Source organism: Excalfactoria chinensis, chromosome 5 (genome assembly GCF_039878825.1).
Source record: "Excalfactoria chinensis isolate bCotChi1 chromosome 5, bCotChi1.hap2, whole genome shotgun sequence".
Lineage (NCBI taxonomy): Eukaryota > Metazoa > Chordata > Aves > Galliformes > Phasianidae > Excalfactoria > Excalfactoria chinensis.
The window spans coordinates 57,315,327-57,338,646 of NC_092829.1; the positions used below are offsets into that span (position 1 = coordinate 57,315,327).

Sequence of the window (23,320 nt, forward strand, 5' to 3'; positions counted from 1 at the left end):
TGACAATTACATGTAAAAAGATCTGAAAAGTGCAGAGGGTCTAATTAATCACTTTAAGAGGCTTACCAGCTTGAATGTAATTGCAAAATGACTCCCAAGGAAATTTCTCTACCCAAGGATGAGTTCAAGATGTAGATGATAATCGTTAACATGGGTATTGTGTGTGCAACATCCATTATAAATCTATTGTTACAAAGCTTCACTTTAAATCTATATATAAAATCAGATGGGAAACATTAGAGATAGTTAAATGCTCTTTTTCCTTTTTTTGAGGAAAGATATGATTTGGAAAATATCAGAAAGATGCATCATCAGTTGATTCTCCAGAACTGAGTATTTTGTCTATTAATATAGACATTTCTAGTAATTTGATTAGAGCTATTGCATTGAACCACCAAGCATAAGAAATACAGAAGAGGCCTAAAGTGTTCAAATTCAGTTTAGTTTTGAGCAATTTAAGAAGTTGCCTACTGACCTAAAACTGAAGAATCTCTATGTGGAGATTGCTTCCTTTGCTGAGCCCTTGGAAAGGAGTAAGCAATTCCTTCTTGATTACCCAACTGTGACCTTTACCTTTCTTAGGTAATCAAAAACTGATTTAATGCAGCTGTACCTGCTACTGCCTGTTCTTACATTTATTCGTATACCTATTCAAAGATGAGCTTATAAATATGCACACTTATCTGTAATGTTTCGTCTATTCTCTTCGCTGAAGAAACTGTTTGTCTTTCATTAAGCACTGACAGTTAACAGTTTGTTTTTCTATGCTTATTTACAGTGGATTCTTATGTACCTATATAGTAAACATCCTTGATCGATGCATGTATCGAAGAAAAGCTCTATCCTGTTGCCAACAGCAAAGTTGTCATGGCTTTTTGGTTGTAGGTTATCTGGGAGAGAAGTTGAATATAGAAATTTTTTTTTAGATAGTACAAGGCAACAGAATGTAGTGGAGATAATCCTGCCTGTAAGAATTGAAGTATTTCATACCAGGCCTGTAAAAGTGATAGTGTGCCACAGAACTAATCCTTTAGGCAGCTATGGGATAAAGAAAACAGATATATCTTTGCTATGTACATGGCCATCATTTCTCAAGTTGTCCCTGGTTCTTTTGCTGGACTTACAGAAACAAAACAATAAGATATAGAAATGAAACAGAAATTATTAATGCCAGAAGTCTATTAGAAAGCCCTTCAATGGTACAATTAATTCAAGATAACCTAGATGTACTATGTGATAAATCCATTCATATTTTTTAGGCCCAACTGTTTACAGCCTTCAGATAATGTAATTATTTTCTTGGCCATTTTAGAGATTGTTCTACTTGACCTTTTAGCTGATAATGTCGGTTTTGGGCACTGGGTGCAATTAAGTGCCTTGCAAGCAGTTCATCAATGATAGTTTTATACTTCTAAGTGAATATACTGAGATACACACATCTATGTGTTTTAGGATTGACTTCTGAGAAATTTGTGCACACAGAAGGATCCATAGGATTGTAAAAAAAAAAAAAGAGCAACAGAGGAATGGATCTTTAATAGGAATGGCACCATTATTTTGCGAGATGCTAAGCGAGCTCAGCTGACTCAGAAATGGATCCAGTGATGCCTAGGAGTTTGCAGGAGCAAGCTCATAATATGTTACCATCTTCCAACAGCAGTCAGCTGTCCTCAGAACTCTCACTTTATCTTTAGGGGCAGAATCATAGAATCATAGAATTACTCAGGTTGGAAAAGACCTTGAAGATCATCAAGTCCAACCGCAGCCCAACCAGTAGCCTATCTCTTAAAAAACAACCACAAAACAATACCACAACAACAAACCTCTGCTAAATCATATCCCTGAGTACCACATCCAAGCGGCTCTTAAACACATCCAGGGATGGCGATTCAACCACCTCCTTGGGGAGCCCATTCCAGTACCTAACCACCCTTTCTGTAAAGAAGTTCTTTCTAATATCCAACCTAAACTTGCCCTGGCGCAACTTGAGGCCATTTCCCCTCGTCCTGTCACAAGTCAGTAGTGAGAAGAGACCTGCCCTACTCTCACTGTAAGAACCTTTCAGGTACTGGAAGACAGCAATAAGGTCTCCCCTCAGCCTCCTCTTCCTCAGACTAAACAGCCCCAGCTTCCTTAGTCTCTCCTCATAGGGCTGATTCTCCAAGCCCTTAACAAGCCTCGTTGCCCTTCTCTGGACCTGCTCCAGTACCTCCATGTCCTTCTTGTGCTGAGGTGCCCAAAACTGGACACAGTACTCGAGGTGAGGCCTCACCAATGCTGAGTACAGGGGCAGGATGACTTCCTTAGTCCTGCTCACCTTAGTCCTGCTCAGAAGGTACCCTTCAGGGAATGTTGGTACTATTACCCTGATTTGAAAGAAAGCAAATTGCCTAGCAGGAGAGTGCTCCTCTCACCTATTAAAAACAGGATTAACTAAAGCTAGGCCTGCTTATGGAGGAGATCTACTGGAACTGTATTAACTTTCTGACTGGATTATATGAAGTAATTATTATTTTTTTAATTAAGGCACAAACTTTTGGCTGAAAAATTATAAAAAAATATGTTTTCCAAAAGATATTTTTCTCCTCTTTACTTATCAGTCAATTGATTAAAATGAGATAGAAGCTGTAGGCAGCTGTCAATACACCTCCCTGCTTTCACACAAAACCCAACAGATAATTACACAAAGCTGTTATTTTGTCATTTCCATCCCATGCTCATTGGAAAACCATAGAGCCCATTGCCAATTTGGCTGGACTGTCCTACCACACCTACTGTTTAATCCAGATTTGGCATCTTCTGACTTTAAAATGTTCAAACTGATGAAAGATGGGCTGTATGGGCAACGTTTTCATAGCAGTGGCACTATCATAGCAGCTGTGAAACTGAGAATCACCTTCACTGATGCAGATTTTTTTTACAAGCATGGCATGCAGGCTCCTGTTGATCACTGGCAAAAATGCATAGCTAACAGCAGAGACAGTAAAAATAGTGTTTTGTAGCTGAGAATTTTTTTGCTCAAATAGCTACTGTGCTCTTTGTATCCATTATGGTTTCCATGGAAATAAATAGTAAATATTATTTTCAGGGCAATCTTATCCTCTACTGAAGAGCAAACAACCTATGGGCTAACCTCAAAAGAATAATTTTGTAGACTCTCGAGGCTAAAAGTATTATTTTTCATTGCAATTTCCTAAAATATAACTGGATGCAGGTGTTTTTCTTTAGTTGGGACTCATTTGGACAGTTTTAAAGCGGTAAATGACCCTCAGAGTTGAACAGCTGTGGTTTTTGTGTTCCTGGGATGCAGCACCATTTTGAGTAATGCTGGAATACCATCTGTGGTCAAATCTCCTGGTTTTTTTAATTAGGTATTTCCTCATGCTTTTAGCTGCTGTCATCAGTTCTGTTATCTAAAGAATGCTAAAAGTCATCTTTATTTAGAATCTTTCTTCTAACTGCACAAGTTGTCAGCACCTAAAAGTATATGGTAGTAGAATTGTCCTGTACACAGAATATGCCTGACTAGCCACTAGCCAAGGATTAATAGATTTCAGATTAATGTACTTTTAGTTCTATTATCACCAGTGTCAAGATGCACTTTAAAAAGCTTTTTCTGCTTAGTCATGTCTTCATTCATAAGGAGGTACATCACAGAAATGTGTAAGCAAGAGCAATGTGAAAGCCCAAATGATCTTGCAGAGCAAATTTAGTTAGTCAGAATGTACCCAGAATTAAATGTTACTATATTATTACTGGATTTTGTATACATGTATACTTATAAAATATATTCCATGGTAGAAAGAGCTTTAAGAAAATGCTGTCTGATTGTTTTAGTCATAGAAAAAACAAACCCAAAATCCATGCTTCAGAACACTTGCAGTGACCTTCTGATCTGAAGATAGTGGCAAGCGTAATAACAGTTTTTTCAGCAACAGCTGTGTCTGCTAGAAGAGCGTAGGAAAAATGCATACAAAAAAGAACAAACCCATTGCTGCCTCTACCAAAACTGTCACACTGTGAAATGACCAGATGGTTTTTGCCATAAGAAAGGCATCTTTTCAGCATCTCCTTAAGTGGCTGTAAACATGGTACACATAGCATCCAACATGAGATGTCAGCACATGTTTCTATAGCAAATATATAAACAGTATGCAAAACGCTGATCATTCCAGGCTATGTTTCCCTTAGTATGCTCCCCTTCTGACACACTACTAGATCAATTTTCACTATGTTTTCTTTATATCTTGCCAGCTAGAGAGTATAAGAATCAGATCATTATCATGTCCTGTTTAGAGGAAATATAACCATTAGTAGTTTGACTGGTAGCATTTAATCTCAGTCTTGTGTTCTGTTTCACGCTTGAGTGCACACACATACACAGGCACACAATTAAAACTCAATGACTTTGTTATGTAGTATGAAATACAATCTTGATATAAATTGTATAGACATACAGACACTTGCAAAGTATACTATTTAGATTTTTGCTTGATGGTCATTGTTGATTTAAACTTCAACTTGGGCTGTCAATACTTAGCTCTGATAGAATCCAAACCTTTGATGTAAGCCATCTTCCTAGAGCTTAATCTTCCTTAGCTACCAAACAGCTGTCTACAGTAATTTTCCAATGTCTTTCATTCTCTGATGTTTCCTACAAGCATATGCATAGTTGCTATAAGGGAAGGAGGTAGTGGTGTGTTTTCATCTTAAGGCCATTATGTTTTGTGGATTTCACAAGGTCAGAGAGGCTGTGGATGACCCCTCCCTGGAGGTGTTCAAGGCCAGGCTGGTTGGGGTTTTGAGCAACCTGGTCTAGAGGGGCATATCCCTGCCTATAGCAGGGGGGTTGGAATTGGATCATCTCTAAAGTCCCTTCCAACCCAAACCATTCTGTCCTTCTATGAATATTCCTAACCTTTGTTTTCATTTAAGTTCAGTAACTTCTAGCTCTCCTTCTTGTTAAGTCTCACTGGAAAATGTTATTTTTTTTTATCTTAATCTCTTCAAATAACATAATTTAGGTATCCTCTAACAAAAGCACTAGTTTGCAGTTAAAGTAAATACATCATTTTGAGAGTCTTGAAAATCAGTATTCTATGAATCATTACCGAATGCTTCTTATTGAACCTGAGAAACTTGATTGCATATGTTTTCATGAGATCTTTTTGTTTTCTTTCTTTCCGAAACTATGTGTTGAACATAAGAAAGTGCAATTGGCAATTTTCGATGATATTTTACAAAGTCTTTTTTTTTTTTTTCTCCATCTTTTAGAGTAGTTTTTTCAAGGGAAGAATCCCACACAAAAATCCCATACAGAAAAATGTAAAAACATTAATGCCTGCATTGTGCTCAAAATAACATCATACTATGAGAGGCAGGTGAGGGGAAATAATGCACTCATAGTAATGTTCTGAAAAGGGTGCTTCAGGAAATTAGCACATCTAAATGTAACTAGTCTCAAAGATCTATTGGAAATAACAAATTCTCTCTTCTGATGGATGTTCAGCTACGTGAGCTTACCATAATCATTCATCTGTACAGTGAAATGATACAAAGATGATAATAGATATTCAAAGGGTTATTTATAAGGAAAAACTCACCAATATGGCCACCTTCAATGGGAAATGCTGAGGCAGCCTCCACCAGGGAGCAGTCTCCAAGAGAAATGTTGCCTTAGCGGTGGTCTGCCCTTAAATGAGGTCTAGAGGAGGTGGAGTCAAGCTCCACCCCTTCCAGGAGCACAGCTAAATTACTCTCACAGCTGACCTGATGCTTTCCTCAGCTGATTAATTAGAGCTTCAGGCTCTGATTACCAATTTCCAATGCATTCATCTCTGAGAAATTCCATTATAACCAACACAAATACTCATGAAAAGTGAAGAAAGGAAAATGTTATTTCAGTGTCCGTGTTCAGTTTTATTGGATCTGAGTTTTCCGTGGATTCTTTGTAAAAACTAGTAATTGTTTTGTTTAGTGTTGGCATAATGTATATGAGAAAGCAGATAATTCCACTTCAAAGACGTTTTAATATAGTGTAAGTAATAAATAAATAAATAAAATCAAGGGAATTCTGTTTGGTTAAGAATGTAGACATTTAAATACCTTATATGCCATTGGATTTGCAGTCCTCTGAGATGAATTGTCCTATATAAACATAAGTCTGTAAATGTGGATTAAATAGAAATCAAAAGTGAACTATATCTCTCCTCTTACTGGTAAGTAATATTGACTGATCAGTAGAGAAAAGTTAGTTATTTCTCTTAAATATGTATAAGGATGTACACAAATATATGTATGTATATGCAGTGGCCATCACCATCACAGTAATACATAATGCAATATTTTGTTATTAGAATTGGACTTTTCATGTATTTCTATGTGTGTTAAACTGTGAAAGAATTTGAAGTCAGGACATTAAAAAAATGTGATACAGTGGTTTGCTTTATTTTTCTCTGCAGGCAGTCATACATATTTATCCACGATTTCTGTTGTAGAGAGATTTAACAGATTGCCTCTTTAAAATGTTTGAAATTTACAGAGCTAGTAGAGCAGGTAAAAAGTCTGTTGCACAATCCAAGAAGCGACTCTACTTTTGCAGCTGCAAAGGGTGGAACTAAAAAGAGAAGGAGGGGAAAGATTATAGGATCAACTCCTTTTTCTTGCATAACTGGCCTGTGTATGTATGTGGTGTGCAGGCGAATTTCTTGGTTTCCAGGGTTCAGGTTGGATGTCATAGAAAAATTAAAGAGTAGTACTGCATTGGCACAGGCTGCCCAGGGAGATGGTGGAGTCACCATCCCTGGAGTGTTCATGTAACGTGGAGATATGATGCCCCCGGTGGCGCACGGTGTTAGAACCGCCGCTTGCAACACTGGAGGCCCGGGTTCGAATCCCCCCTGTGGCGCAAGTGGATAACTGCCGCTCTGCTACACTAGAGGGCTCGAATCCCGGGAGTTGGACTCGATGATCTCTAAGGTCCCTTCCAACTCGCACGATACTATGATACTATATGATACTATTAATACATGGTTAGTGGACATGGTGGGGGTGGGTTGGTGTTGGGCTTGGGGATCTTAGAGGTTTCTCCTAATGTTCATGATATGATTATGGTATGATTCTACCAAAGCTCAGGTGTTGGTTGTTTCATGTTTCTGTCACTTCATCCAGTACAGACTTTGGAAGAGAACTGAAAGAAATAATCAGTTTGGCTTGCTTTTCAGATGTATAAGTATACTGAAATTCTGACCACAAACCAAGTGCACACAGGTGGGTTCCATGAGCAAATGTGTGTGCCAAATGCATTGTAAAAATGTAGCTTATTTCAACTATCTGAAACTCAGAGCTGGCTTCCTAGACAGGCTTGTAAAGTCTCACCAGATTTTGTAACTTTAAAAATATTTCCAAGAAAAAAAAGTTGAAGGGCTGCTGGTCCACAAAAAAATAATATTTATACGTGAAATCCTGGACAGAAAAGCTTTGAGGAGAGTTCAAAAAGCTCTAGGCAAATTGGGAAGGAATTCAGAAACTGTTTCCAAATCAATTTGCTCCAGAGTACTTGGTGGCATTTTCATTAGGTTAGCTGTCAATCTAGTAAATGGGCTTCGTTCTGGCAGAGAATAGCATATTCTTTTCTTATTATGAGAGGCTTCTTTTAGTAACAAAGAATCTTGTTTGCAAAGTCTTCTTGAAAACTTCTTATATAATCAGCAAATTTATAAGCCCTCAAAAGTATTGGTGTTTTATTTTAATATTGATTTTTTCCTCTTTGATTGGCATAAGAAGTTAATCAGCTTCAAAATGTTATTGATTAAATGTGCCTACATAAAATGTAGAAGTATTCTATGCCAGTCAGATAGTAATGTTATCGAATGAGAATGGTAAATGTTCTTATTCTGTTTGCTAGCAGTAGTATTTGAAAGCAAGACATGAAGAAGATGCTTCCTTGATGGCAGTCTCCCCTGAATATCTCAGACTTCCCTGGTTTTGTAGCGTGACATGCTGAGAAATCTGGTATCGTATCTAGGCAGAGATATTTATTTCCTCCTGTTAATAAAGGTTCAAGCTGACTGCTTTTCCTGGCCTCCTATGTAGATTTACTGCTGTAGGTAGTCAGGAAATCAGGTGAATGTGAGCTAGACGTGTACTGTGAATTCAGTGCACATACACCCATCTTATTCAATAAAAGAAAATTTAAGTTTGCAGAACTGTTTTATGATTGCAGCCCAAACAGGCAAAGAACTCAGTACAGATGAAAGACCAGTTAGGAAATGATAATCCATTATTTTACAAGAGGCAGAAGAAATGTGAGTTTGGAAAAACTCCTTTACACTCCTCTTTGTAGGCCCTGTCTAAATGTTGATGCAAGAGAAAATGTGACTTTAGTTGTTCTTAAGAGTTATCAAGTAGTGATCTTTGTTAGTAACATGTCAAAAAATATATAGCACAAAGTCACTTCCGTGTGGTCAGTTTCAGATTGGAAATCTTGATTGTTTATTGATACAGAAGTAATCTTTTTTAGGGGAATGACTTAATGAAAATGCATATTAAAAAAGAATCACAGAATGGACCTCAAGAGATCATTGAGTCCAACACTCCTGCCCAAGCAGGTACTCTGCAGCAGGTTACACAGGTAGGCACCCAGATGGGTTTTGAGTACCTTCATAGAAGGAGAATCTACAGCCCCTCTGGGCATCCTGTTCCAGTGCTCCATCACTCTGACCATAAAGAAGTCTTTCCACATTTTCGTATGGAACCTCCTGTGTTCAGGTTTTAGGCCATTGCTCCTTGTCCTGTCAGTATAGAGAAACAAGAAGAGTCTAGCCTCATCCATTTGCCTCCCAACTGCCTTTAGATACTTAAAAATAGGAACATTAAACATTTTTTTCTATAAAACTTGTAGAAAATGCAGTGCATTCAGTAGTTAGCTATTTGCAATATCTGATCTTTATGATTTTCCTGCTTATCTAAATTGGCTTTTATGAAGTTTTCACTGTATGTCTGTATGTTTCATTTTCCTTTTCTTTCTTCTTTTTTCAATGTCCAGCAAAATGCCTTATCAGAGAAAGAGAGTCTGCATTCGGCCTCAACAAAGGAAGAAAACCAGAGTGTCCAGGAGTGTGATTCTCAGGATGTAAGTTGAGTTCACCTAGAAATCAGCTTTTAATCTAGATGCTATGAAAAGTTCAAAACCTTAGGTGATTATCCATGTGATTTGCTTAGGTGACTATATAACAGTGAAAATAGGCAATCCCATCCACAGTGCTATGGGATCCACAGTTCTAGCTTGTGAAAATACAGAAGATACCAGCAAAAATATCAGGCAGTCACAGTGGTTCTTGAGTGAACACTGAGCACGTTGCTTTCATCCACACACAACCATCTCCTGTGGAGATCAGTCTGTGGCTTGCTGGTGGCAACCATAGCAATGTGTTACAGCATGAAGAAAACTCTGGGGAACAGATCTAGGTGACAGAATACCCAACAAATAAGCTAGATAAATTGCATATTTATTGCAAACATTAATTGTTTATTCAATTGTAAATGAATTCTCCTCTGACACACCCTCTAGAGGGGCAAAGTTGAATAGTGTGTCTGCAAGAGTGCATAATTTGCTGTTGAAGATTTCTGTATGTCTAAAGAAGAAGAAAACATTACTTCTTGAGATTGTATTAATAAAGAAGAAGAAAGAATAATATCTAAAGGTTTGAAGCTGGAGCTAACTCCACTTGGATTATGACTGAAGTTTGGTGTTCTTTTGTGCTGCTGCCAATTGTATTCTTGTCTCTTCCTCCTTTTAAGTGCATTGTAATTCACACTTAAAGGAATGAGGCTATACATCTAAGCTTGATTTGTGGGATTTAGGCCTCTCTCAATTGTTATCATATTTTAAGACCGATTCTCTTTTCTATGGAACTCACATTTCCATTAAATCCTAAATCTTTAAGGTGTGTTAAATCTGTATTTGACAAAATCTCCTTTATGGAGAAGCAATATTAAAACTAGGGAAAACATTCCATAGGGGAGTATAAATTCACTGTGCCTTGCTTGATAATGTTTCTTATTGGAAAATAAAGAAGGCAAAAGTTTATTCAGTCTTTCTTTGCTTTTCGATTGCAGTAAATTCATCTTCCAAGTGGAAAATGGATATATACTATATAATTTTGCAGCAGTTATAGTTTCAGTCTGTTCACATAAAAAAAGGGAAATTTCACTCCAATGTGCAAAAAAGTCAATGAAATTTCACTGTGCTGACCTTGTAGTGTCTGTTAAGGAATAGCTTCAAGAGCTGAGATAAGAAATAGATTAGTAGGACTGCCATACATCCAGTGCAATATTTATCCCTCACAGAAACAAAAACTGCAGTGTGGTTAAAAGATGCTGCTCCTACTTTTCAGTGTAATGAAGTGGGCAGTGCAGAAGCATGGCCTCTGGGGTACAGGACCAAATGAAAGAGTTTGGTCCTTAAAATGAAAGAGTATATGTCCAAGTATATCAGTTTCTGTAGTGTTTTGTAGAAGTATGTATTTTCAAAATGTGGCTGAATGCAAAGTGTTTTATTTGCTTACCAGGAGGGCATTAAATAATTCCTTCCCCAGAGGATTTTCTCTATTTCTGTGATATAGTCCCATTAAAGACTTAGGTGAAATCCATCTTCTTTCCCACACTTGACCTTTTAATTTCATGACAGACAAACTTTAAGTATGAAAACCGGTTTTTTGGTGTTTTGTTTTTTTTTTCTCATGAGCACAAGTCTTATTTTCTTAATTAAAGAAATGCAAGAAAGATTGTCAGAGAGAACCTATTGAAATAATTGTTTTCAAAACACTTGCAACAATTTTAGAAGACTTAAGGGCATAACTGGGCCACTTTTTGTTGCAGTGATGAATAGTTTTCCCACTTGTTGCTTAAGATTAAACTTCTTTCTTTCTCTTACATTCACTTTCTATCTGAATGAGAACTATATAGGCAATACAAGAAGTGTGATGATGGTATTGGGATATAAATCTTTTATCACTATTTTCTTGTCTTATGTTAGCAGATATGTATTTTTACAGGTAAGAAAGAAATCAAAGTAATTATGTCTGAAAAATAAACTAAATGTGCTACTTTCTGCGAATAATCTTAGTATTGTTGTTTTGGAGATATTACCTTCTGACTGGAAGCAAATTGTATGGCTAAAGAATCATAGAATTGTAGAATGGCTTGGGTTGGAAGGGACCTAAAGGATCATCAAACTCCAACTCCAATCATATTCTTTCAGTAATACAAAGCTGTTATTTGTGCTTGTGACGTAGAGAAAATTCCAGACTTGAGAATGCATTCAAACTTTTCTTGTATTTTTAGCCTTATTTGGTTTTGTGTGTGTTTTTCAGAAGTTTTACAGCTGCTTAACTCCCAGTGAAGGGAGTATAGACTGATTAGTGAAGAACCTGTGATATATTCTCATGTGTCACTGGTCAGAAATTCATTGGAAATTGTGGAGGCCAACATAAAGACTAGGACTTAAATTGAATCTGATTAAAATTCAGATGTTGCTTGAAAGCCCAGTGTATCAGCAACACTTTCTTAGAGTTTTGCTGGTCTCTGATAAACCAAATGTGATTTATGTCTTTGAGGAATTACTGTGGTAAAGACTGGCTAGAGAAGAACATGCAAAGTCTCAATTTTTACGTTAAAACATAGAGGGAAATGGCTAGTTGCTGGTCTCAACCATTATTATTGTCTGTAGGGCTAAATGTTCTCCTAGTTGTCTCAAATGTGTAAACATAGTGCAATTTTTCTTCATGGCTTTTGATGTGTCCATTCTAATTAATATAGTATACACTGGAGTGAGTACAAATGAAATGCTGTTTACAGACAGGACAGAGACAGGCTAAATGAAATAAGCTCATATTTAATTTAGATGCTGCTGACATCTCTGCTGTCATGAAGTTTGGTGTACGACTTGTCATAGCCAGAAGTGGGTAGGATATATTATATAAGTACCATCTTGTTTCTTTCGAATCGTCTAAAGTTTGTCTAAGACCATAAAATCTTTGGTTTCATTGTTAAAGATATAAATAAACGTTCCTGCTTAGATTATGGTCACTTTATTGCAGTTGTCTTGTTAATACTACTTTTCTATAGCATTGTCCAGAGACATGTTTTCCTGCATCAGGCTCTGAGCAGAAGGATTCTCCAGAGCTCTTTTTTGCATATCATTTTACCTTACTCTCTTCCCAGAATCATAGAATCATTAAGGCCAGGAAAGACCTCTAGAAATCCCCAGCCCACCCCCACCATGCCCACTCACCATGTCCCTCAGTGTCATATCTCCATGGTTGTGGATCACTTTCAAGGACGGTGACTCCACCACCTACCTGGGCAGCTTATCCCAGAATATGACCAATCTTTTCTGACTCATAAAGGACAACTACTTTTACTCTGTCTCTTTTCATTTCAAATATTTCTGATGTGTGTCATTTAAAGCTATCTTCTTGATACTGCTAAAACCCAGCAAATTATGAAATGTTTATTTGTTCGTTTCTTGTCTTCCATTTCTTGCTCTGTGTCCTTGTAGAGTAACTGATGGGTAAAAGTGATAGTGCTTTTATTTACTGCCTTAATTTCCTGAAGTAAACAAACAGTGCACATTCATTAATCATGACAAAAGACACTGAGTATCGGACCAAAACTTATCCATGTTTCTAAGCAACCACAGAATTTACCTTCGTTTTTCTCTGTCACTTGCAATTGTAGGGCTTTGATATTATTGTGTTCTCCCTTCTCTCTCCCAAGGAAGTAATGGAAGAGAAAAATTTAATATATATATATTTGCTGTAATGTGAATACTTCAGCTAATTTTAGCTAAGTCCGTCTTTTAAAGATTTTAGATTGCTTGAACCAATATTGCCAAATATAAAGTAATATTTGGAAATAGCGATTTGTCAGAATTCATCCCTTTAGTAGAGATTAAAATATTTTCTTGAATTCCTGCCCCCTTGTGATAAATGACATGATTACCTGAGAAACAAACACAACTCTTATTCACCATTTAGGTAGAAAAGGTTACCCTTGTAGTTACATCATTGGATAGTTTGCGGATGAAGTTGAGTCATTTAACAGCCAAGGAAATACTGAATTTTGATTGGCTTTTTGAAAATTCTTTTTAAATGAAGATGCACACTTGGCTGATCCGTTATTATAATTTATACATCAAGCTGCTAACTTCTCCTACTCTGCTGTATAATTCACTAGCTGAACTGAATATCATAACGTCTGAAATTTTGCATACTTTACTGATCAAACTGCACATCTTATGACCTGAATTTCATATAAATATACATAGCTAATCAAATTGCATACTAAACTAATCAAGATGGCACAATATTTCAAGAACATACCCAACCTCAGTTATCATATCTTGTTAAATTTCTCTCTTTAGTCCTTATCAAGAACTTAATCTACCTCTCATTATTCCATTTTATGTCGTTAATGGAAGGAAAAAGAAGCTAAATACTGAATTCCTAAAGCCAGCCACACCAGACTACCCAGGAAAGTGTCACCAATGATTGGATGGTTTGTTTGTTTTTTTAATTTATTTAATGGGTATTTTAGAGAAAACAAACAAAAAAAAACCCACCACAGTAATTACCTGTGATTTGTATATTGACAGGTTGGCAAGACGTGTTTGGGGAATTACAATAATTCAACATCTCGTTTGAAGACGGCAGAAACAGAGACAAGCTTGCAGGTATTCAGTTTCCAAGAAATTGTTGGGTTTTTATTAAAAGCTTTTGTAAAGTATGCAGTTACTTGAAGTAACTACACATCCTATCCTAATGCTTTTTGGGGCAGAAATCCTTACTCAAGGCACAGACTTTCACTCTACCAGATTTCAGTTCATCTATTCACAATGGCACCTGGCTACTAACTTTTCAAAACTGTTATCATACTTGACCCAGAGTAGCCTTGTATTCTAATGACTCAGCTTAATAAGGTCATATCCACAGCATTGGGAAGAGTAGGAGTGTATGGGAAATTGGTAATCACAGCCTGAACCTCTGATTAATCAGCTGAGGCAAGTGTTGGGTCAGCTGTGGGAGCACAGGTGAGAGTGATTTAGCTGTGCTCCCCGAAGGGGTGGAGCTTGACTCCACTTCCTCTAGACCTCATTTAAGGGCTGACCACCACTAAGGCAGCATCTCGTGGAGATTGCCTCAGCGTTTCCCAGCAAAGGCATCCATATCGGTGAGTTTTCCCTCATAAATAACCTTTTGAATATTTGTCGCTATCTTTGTTACCATCTTTGTATCATTTCACCTTATGTAGGTGGAAGATGTTATCAAATCAGTGATACATCTGCTGTTATGCCAAGCTGTACTCAGCAATCCTACCAATGGAAACATCTTAAATGAGCTGTGCACCTATGCTTTTCATTTGATAGATGAAAATGAGCAACTTTAAAAATGAAAAGAGCTTAGTCTTGCATGGTTTTCCCACTGTCGAAGGATGCTTGCACTGATGCTCTTTTCACCCTCAGCAGATGTTGCGCAACCCTCCATGGACTAAACATGAAGACAAAAAACCACCTGAAAGAAATGAGAAAAAGTTGGAAGATTCTGTTAGCACAAAGGAAAAGAAACTGTGAACGCCACCAGTACACATATACAAATGTTCATCACTTGCTTCAAACTTAGCATTCTTTTTGGTCCATAGGCAGGAATAAAACTAGTTTCTAAAGCATGCATTTTTCACTATTTTATGAATGTTTGTTAGCTAATCTAGAATAGACCAAGTAGTACCTTTCAGCAATAATCCAAAATGGATGTTTAAAGAAATCCTTTGGAATACAGTCCAGATTTTGAACTATTATTACACCCAACTTAGTAATTATATACTATAAATTAGTCTCTTTGTTTAAAAATAAAAGCCATCCCCAAGTGTTTTCTCAGCCTGTTCTATTTAATGTACATGTTAATCTGTTTAATCAGATTAGGTTTTAGATCAAGAATTAAGGGGCAATGAATGCAAAATTAATAAATAATTAAAAATCTATGTAAACCTAGTCAAAGTACAGTGCAACTCATAAGAATAAATGTAAAGATGGGATAATAGGGCTCCATGTATACTTGACTTTGAGTAATACCATTTCAAATCTGCTTACTTAATAAAGTATGTTTGGTTGCTGTTTTTTCTAACTGCTGTCACTAGTTGTATTTTGAGCCCTGAACTGTTGGCAGAGTTCAAGGTCAGGCATAGGAATAGTTGTTTTTAGGATCCAGGCAAAAAGACTTTGCAAATGAAACTGAGTTAAAATTTCTTAGTACCCTATATGGAAATCGGTTCCATTCATCATGGTTGCACTCACCTCAGCAATGTATTTGAAATGGTGAAAGTACATTCTGACTACAACAGGTGACATGTTGGACACTACAGCAGAAAAGAGCATTTTTAGTTGGTGTGCACTATGTGATTCTTAGGGTTCACACCTAATTCTTAGGGCCCGCACCTAATTCCAAACATGTCGAAAACAGAATTTTTTATGCATGTGAAATCGAAATACCTGAGTCATGGACTGTGAAGAGGCCATTAAAGCTGTTTCAAGCATCTATTTGGAAAGGATATATGTCTTCAAGAGCACATTCCAGAGCACTGAGGTAAGCTGTCCTACTTGGCATTCATTTCACGTTTCTGAGGAATCCAGCAGTTGTAGCTATTATAGCTGCACCTTGCTGCTGTGTCAAGGGATGTCTTGGAGTTGGTGCCGACAAGACGAAAAAGACTTCCTTAAAAGTCAGTGTCGATTTAGCTTTTTGTACTCGCATGCCTGTATGATTTCAGTTCTTTATGTCCCTTTACCCAACTTAAACGTAGCCAGGCGCAACTTAAGGCCATCATTGTGGGTAAGTGTACACCCCAGTGCTCATTTTTGTGTTTAATTGCAGAAGTCAGATGAATAGTGAATAGCATGCTATGTTGTTATTGTATATTCTCTATTTAATCACAAGCATCATCTTCTGTATGGGAAAATAGTTTGGCAGGAACTGCAGTGCTCCCTTTGTGCAGTATCCAGGATTTTTTTAGAGGGAGGCTGTTAGACATTAACTTATGAAAGACATAAAAGAAACTTGCTGGTGGTTCTTTTAAGCCTAAAAGAAAGTAGAGGAAGAATTGAAATGTGGTGCACTGTGACAGTTACTCCCCTACTAATAGTTCACGTTGTCACAACGATGCAGTGATTGATCCCTTTGTACTTGACCACAGAGCAATTCAATATATAGATTCACGTGCTATAATTAACATGAGATGGGAATTATTTGCTGGTGTTCGAGATGAAATAAGTGAATGCTTCATTTGTAGTAACTGTCAGAAATGCATGAGGTCTGCTCTGAAAGTAATGCCTCCTATTTTATTAAGATGTCAGAGGTAGATGTTGGTGATATGGCAGTATAGGTTGAACCTTCCCACCAGTGTTTTGTTCCATTTTGTTGCCGTGTGCCAGATGGCAGCAGAGGGGCAGTCTGACAAATGGCATCTGACATGAAAGTGCATATAAAGCAAAGGTGTGTCATTCCTTTCCTCTCTGAAGAAAAAAGTGGCGCCCATTTATATTCGTTGATGCCTGCTGAGCATTTATGGAGATCAAACACTATCTTTTCACTACCCCTGTCCCATTTTCTCTGAAGTCCCTTTCTCTCCCTTACTGTGGAGCCCTTCTCTCATCCGTCAATAAATTGTAGCAAATGTATGGAACCTGGATATTCAGCATGTGTGTGACTGCCTTTGTAGCTTTAACGGCATTGAACCATTTTGGTTAACACTATGACAAGCAAATACTATTTTTGGTATATCAAGAAATATTTGGTTAATCGTATGTCTTTGTCAAATATTGACCTACAGTGTAAAGTGATGTCACTACCAGATGGATTTCATTTCATATGCATCAGATAATAGCCTCTCACTTTCTTCCTTCCATCTCTTCATCTTTTCTGCTGTCAACCTGTCAGCTGGAGTGTCAGCTTCAAGCATGATGCTCATATTAAATGCTGCTGAGGTAGGTGCTGATATGATCCAGCATCACATCTGCATTGGTTATTAATATACAGGTGGTAACAAATGTACAGAAGGTATAAGTAAATATAAGTAAAGGAAAACTCACCAATGGTGGTGCCTTGGCTGAAGAAGCTGGGGCAGTCCTCACTGGTGAGCGATCTCCAAGAGATACTGCTTCAGTGGGAGTCAGCCCTTAAATGAGGTCTCAGAGGGGATGGAGTCGAGCTCCACCCCTCCTGGGAGCACAGCTACATCACTCTCACCTGTGCTCCCACAGCTGACCCCATACTTGCCTCAGCTGATTAATCAGAGGTTCAGGCTGTGATTACCAATCTTCCATACAACATCCTGATGACAAAAGACACGTTCTGCACATGCATTGAGTTGCATCCCTCCAGTCACTGATCACAGACAGCTGATTTGGCACAGAGCTTGTTGGATGAGCATATGGCTGGGGGACTGTGTCTGAGAGTATTAGTGTTGAACCCCAGTGGCAGCTCTGGATCCAGGGCAAGCATACTTCAGGGCAGATACCATGATGGAACTTTCTTATTGTGTAAGTAAGGATGATGTTGAACAGAATTGGATATGGCGGGTGGTAGTTCATATGCTGCTCTTTTCTGTGGATGCCTTTAAAATGACATCAAGCATAAGTTTCTGTTTCAGAGTTGTAAACCTGGGCAAAGTTAACAAAATGTGTTAGGTATGACCTTCAGTGCCTGTTACACGTGGGGAATTTATTTACATCTCTCCTTGTGACACGTGCTGCTTAAAGAGTACTACTGTCTTCCTCATGGTTTGAGTCATAATTTGACACAGCCTCACTTGACTTTTCCTATACATTGTAATACCTTATATATCCTTGTAGATAGCTCTCTGCCTTCAGTAGCAGTGCGTGTGCAATGTGAAGGCATGTAGCCAAGCTGCTCTGTTCATTCATGCCCTATTAGAGCTGTGGGGTTTCCATTCTCTGGCAGTATCTAATTTAGGTTCATTAATTTGAAACCAAACAAATATGAGGTTCTCAGTTTGGTTTTAGTTCTCCATTAACTATCATTTTCAAAAGAGAATTTGTTGAGGAATGATGATTAATAGAAGTAATCACCCAAAATAAAGCCTGAATTGACTTTTTGACATCTTAATTCCATTATATAACTAAGGAACAAGGCCAGTGTTTAAATATGTTAATTTAAAATGTATATCAGCTTTATAGCTTTGATAGCATTCATGATTGCTAATAATAACACATCTATTACTAATGTGAAGTAGATATTGAATACTTGAAGGCTTGAATATATATGTGCAAGCAGCAAATAAACCAGTCCATTTCTTAGGTTATTCACAAGCAGAGAGAAGCCATCATATACTGCTGGCAGCCGAGTGAAATTCAACACTTAGAGAAATCTTCTGATGTCACTGCTCCACAGATGTGACAGGCAAAATCTCACTGCAAGTAATGACATTCTATTGCTTTTACCTTTCCCAGCACAGATGAGATGGCTGCCATCTGTAAGAAATTCCTGCATGTCCTAATATTCAGCTAAATTTAGAGGTGCCAGCTGAGACTTGTTCTCAGGGCATAATAACCTTAATATCAGAGAGGTGTCTTTGTTGGGGTAAAATGTGCTGCATCAGATATGAATGCTTTATTACTAGTCCTTGGAGCATGGATGACAACCCAATGTGATTAAGTCCTTTGAAATGAGTCTTGTTGTTTATTTTGCGTATTGCTCTGCATTGGCATCCTCCAGTATTAACTCTATAGGTGTTTTCTTACACCTTTCTGCCCTTATCCTCTACTAATGAACCTGGGCTTTCAGAAAGGATGATGATGCTGAATTTATATCATATGTTATACATGAACTCTCACTTACTTATTGTTCCTGAATCAGGACAGGATGCATTTGTTGGAACTAATGCTGCCGTTGCTCTTTAAAATTGCTCAGTAATTAATACAGCTGTCTTTTGCCTCACTTCCTTCTCCATCTTTCAGACACCATTTCAACTAGAGAAATAATGTGCTTAAAAAAAAGAAGTGATCATTGTCAGGAAAAAAAAAAACAACCACTGTTATTAGTATTTCCATTCAAGTGTATAAATCCATTCATCCAATTAGGATACGGCAGAAAAAGCATGAAAGCTTCAACTTTCATACAGTGGGCAAATCTTAGTGCTCTCAGAGGAAATCTGGAGTATCTACATACTGGAGTAGAAAGTAGGTGGCGCAGTCAATGAACAGCCAATGCTGCATGTTGGTGGTTACCTGGCCAGAAGGAAAGTCTTGGAAAAAACTCTTTAGGTAAGAGTGCTCACACATTGGAATATGTTGCCCAGGGAGGTGGTGAAGTCACCATCTCTGCGAGGTGTTCAAGAACCATGGAGACATGGCACTGGACATGGCATGGTTTAGTGGGCATGGTGGGGATGGGTTGAGGTTGGGCTGGGTCATCTTAGAGATCTGTTCTTACCTTAATAATTCTAGAATTCTATCTATCTGGAACATGTAGGCAGAGTGGGGAGGGATCAACACTTGGACTAGTGGTCTTTTTCAACCTTAATGATTGTATAGTTCTATGATTAAAACCAGATGATAAGGTATGGGAACTGTCTCTCCTCATATTCATTCTGCATAACTGAAGAACTTGTTTTACTCTTTCCTTCCATGCTTAGTAATCCATAGAAGAGCTACAAGGTGGGTGATTCAAGCTGTCATTTCACAGTACATGTGTACATTGGTGGTGGCTCTGGTGTCATTTTTCAAGGTGTTTTTAGGCTCACCCTGCTTCTCTCTTAATCTTTCATCATCTGTTGCAGTCAGGAAGAGGCTTTTTAAATTGGTTGCTGTCCCAGCATGTCTCTGTCCAAATGAAAGGAAGGCTCAGCTGGCAGAATGCTGTGTTCACAAGGTGAGGGGAGCGAGCCGGTGAGATCAGCTGTGTGTTGAGGCGTTGAGACAGCAGAGCTGTGGGCTGATGTCACACTGAGATGTATTGAAATGTCAGAGCAGAAAATCCAGCATGCCTTCTCCCATCAACTCCAATTGCATTGCTAGGCAAATGTTCTTAGTGTCATCCTGAGCAGGGAGAGGAAAAACAGAAATGATGGGTTACTAGGGAGAGAATAAAAGTGAAGCCTTTTTTAATTAAAAATGTTTTTAACAAAGGCAGAAGAATGCAGACAGTGTCTGCCTGCTATTGTTCTAGTTGGCAAGATTGAACAGCTTTAATCCATAGTGTCTTTGTCATTAATTTAGGATTCCTATTCCTTGTCTTTCTCTTTTCTTGCAGTCTCATTAATTACAGACTCATCTACAAGGAAAAGAATATTCTCAAACAATGAAAAGAAGTATCTTTTGCATTGTAATTAAGCAGAGGAATGGGGAAAGAATAGGAAATTGCCAGGCATCGCCCGTGGCAATAAAGAGGAAATTGTGCTGTTAGACAGCGCATGGGCTGAGTGGTAGTTCATGCAGTCTTCCCTTTCTAATGGAGCAACTTCTGTGCTTTGTGGCAGGTAGAGGACCTGGAACTTGTTATTTCTGCTTGTCAAAATGGCAAGTTAGGAGGATAGAGCTACTCTTGGTTTACATAGCATTTATGCAACATTACTAATGGAGTTTTAACCTGTCAGCACTTCCCTATCTATTGTGTTTGGGACAGAATGTGAGATACTTTGGAAGAGAATCTGTGACAATTATCGTGATTATATATTGGGAAACAAGAGTTACATCTGCTGTTTATTGCTGTCTCCTCTGAGCTCCGTGCATCAAAGCAGCTGTGTTTCTATAGCGCCATTATTAGCAAAAGGACTACAGATGACATTTTGCAACACTTACTTTGCAAATGCAAAAATGCCAAAGTACAGCTTGGCTGAATCTTACTCAACACTTTACTTCACTTTTATTTACCTATTTAAATTGTAAAATTTTCTACACTTCCACTTCATTATGTGTTTGTATTCCTGCTCTATCAGATGGGAAGCTGTGTTTTGAGCTTTCTTTGCTGTTTGGTAATTTCTTAAGGATAAGATTTTGTTTGTAAAGTGAAAAAGATTGATGTGTCTTTCCCAACATTCTCAATTAAATACTTGAGAGCATTTCTGTTTCTTAATTTATAAATACAAATTTTACGTGAGAAGCGAGAAGTGTGTAGCTGTCAGTTATTAAGCTGGTTCGTGTGAAACGTGTTTTGGTCTCTCTTTGTATCCACTGAAGAATGTCTGGTTCCATGGGCCTCCTTCAGACAGTTTCATGGGAGGACTCAAAGATTCAGATATCGAAAGCTTTGATAAATTACAAAAATAATTACTTGATGCAGGAAAGAAGGACCAAAGCTGTCCAGGAGGCTTTTATCTGCTTCTTTCCTACAGAATCTCTGTGGAATCCCTCTGAACATTCCAAGGTTTCCAAATTCCAGATTAAACTGGAGTTTGCACCTTAGACACAAAGGTGAACCAGCTCCCAGTACCTGAAGGGGGTCTGCAGAAAAGCTGGGGAGAGACTTTTTATGAGGACAGGTAGGAACAGGATGAGGGGAAATGGCTTTAAACTGGAAGAGGGTAGGTTGAAACTGGACATCAGGAATAAATTCTTTACCATGAGAGTGGTGAGACACTGGGACTGGTTGCCCAGTGAGGTTGTGGTTGCCCCCTCCCTAGAAGCACTCAAGGCCAGGCTGGATCTTTGATGCCACCATTCTTACCATCTTGACCCTGGGCCATCCTCTCAGTCTTCTCTTTGGTCCTATAAACGCAGGCATTAAGCAGTTTGTTGGATCAAAATTCATACCCATCAGCTCTTCAGAAAGGGTTTCAGAGATTAGCATATTGGTATACTGTCAAATCCAATTATGTGTTAAATGTTAATAGTACAGTTCAAGTGACAATTAAGTGTGTCCAAGCAACATAATCCTTTTCCTTTTTGGAACTGCCTTTTAAAACCATAGGATGTACATTTACTTGTCAGTTACTATATTATTACAGGTTTTTATTTACCATATCACTGTTGGTTTTTTTTTTGTTTGTTTGTTTTGTTGTTGTTGTTTGTCTAAGCAAACTTGAAGTCATTAATGGGGAAAGTAAAAAAAAAATTCTTACTTCCACATTTAAAGTCTTATTATTGAATTGCTACATTCTATTAAGGAGTCGGCACTTGTGAAAAGAACTCTCTGTATTTTTCACATTTATGCAGATCCCTGAGTAGTCAGATCCAGCCATTAAGCTCCTATCAAGGTTAATTAAAGTTTTGAAGGCAAAGGTTTGAAATGCAGACGTGCTGAAGAGAGCCACATTTCCTCTGAGTCCGTTCAAGTCAGTCACTGCAGCTCTTTTCGCTTTCCTTTTAATCCATGCCGTTGTCCAGGTGGTTTTGCCCATCAGAATAGGACCTGTAGGGCTCAGGATGCACATGTGATAAGCTGGGGCCCAGCTCCTATGCTGAAGTGCCATAATTGAAGCAGTTGTTTTCAGCTAACACAACCATACAAGAGCATAAAACTAAGCTGTTTGACAACTCCAAGACATACAGCAATGAAAAGAGAGGACAGGATAATGCACTGTGATCTGAGAATATTTGCATAACATTTTGAAAACAAATAAAGAGCTTTCCTTCTCTCTTTTTTCCCTCTCTTTATTCAACCCAATAGAGTGAACATTCTTAAAAATCCATTTTAATATATCTGTTGCACCAGTTGGGTCTTTCTAATATGCAATAGGAGATTCAGCATTTGAAATACCACAGAAGGATATTAGCTAACCGAGGGCTAACAGTGTCATACAGATGTCTGCTTATCATGCAAATAGTTTATTTAGATGCAAAGACTCCAGTGATGAGGAAGTAAAAAAATGGGAGTTGCTTCAGCCTACGTGAGCAGAATTTCAGCATGCTTTCTCAAGGCATTCAGAAAGCAGGACTGAAATAAGCCACAGAAATGAGAGACACAAACTGCACAAAGGAGGCTCAATTTCTGATACAGTGGATGTGAGCGATAGAGGATCGGCTGCAGAAGAACAGATGCCATTAAATTGTTAGAATGTTATGCAAACAGCTGTTCACATGGCACAGCATCTAATTTCACCCACTGTACTCTTAGTTTTGCTTCCGTCGTGCTGTTCACATCCTGATTTCAGTATGACATTTAGAAGGAGGTCTCAGCTGGTTTATACTGTGCTTTACAACCCCCGATTTGCACAAGGATCACTGACTGATATTACTTCTGAGTTCCAGGGAATAATACAGCTTATAACCTTTTGTGGAATGTGAGTGGGTGTTCAACATTAAACCTAA

At 38.0% G+C, this 23,320-nt stretch overlaps 2 protein-coding genes across 4 annotated transcripts in view; both read left to right on the forward strand.

Moving 5' to 3' along the window:
* The window catches only part of LOC140253492 (leucine zipper protein 2-like), a 151,924-nt gene extending 135,182 nt beyond the window's left edge, over positions 1–16,742 (forward strand). For 2 of the 3 annotated variants that reach the window (XM_072339119.1, XM_072339120.1), the window contains exons 11-13: positions 9,047–9,133; positions 13,658–13,735; positions 14,528–16,742. In XM_072339119.1, coding sequence (XP_072195220.1) covers positions 9,047–9,133; positions 13,658–13,735; positions 14,528–14,632 — 270 coding nt within the window. In that variant the 3' untranslated portion in view covers positions 14,633–16,742. Of the gene's footprint in view, positions 1–9,046; positions 9,134–13,657; positions 13,736–14,524 lie in introns of all 3 variants that reach the window. The other variant, XM_072339117.1, reaches the window with a different exon arrangement.
* A 1,771-nt stretch (positions 16,743–18,513) lies between these two features.
* The window catches only part of LOC140253491 (adenylosuccinate lyase-like), a 47,191-nt gene continuing 42,384 nt past the window's right edge, over positions 18,514–23,320 (forward strand). The window contains exon 1 of the mRNA XM_072339115.1: positions 18,514–19,943. The gene's annotated coding sequence lies outside the window, so the exon portion shown is untranslated. The remainder of the gene's footprint in view (positions 19,944–23,320) is intronic.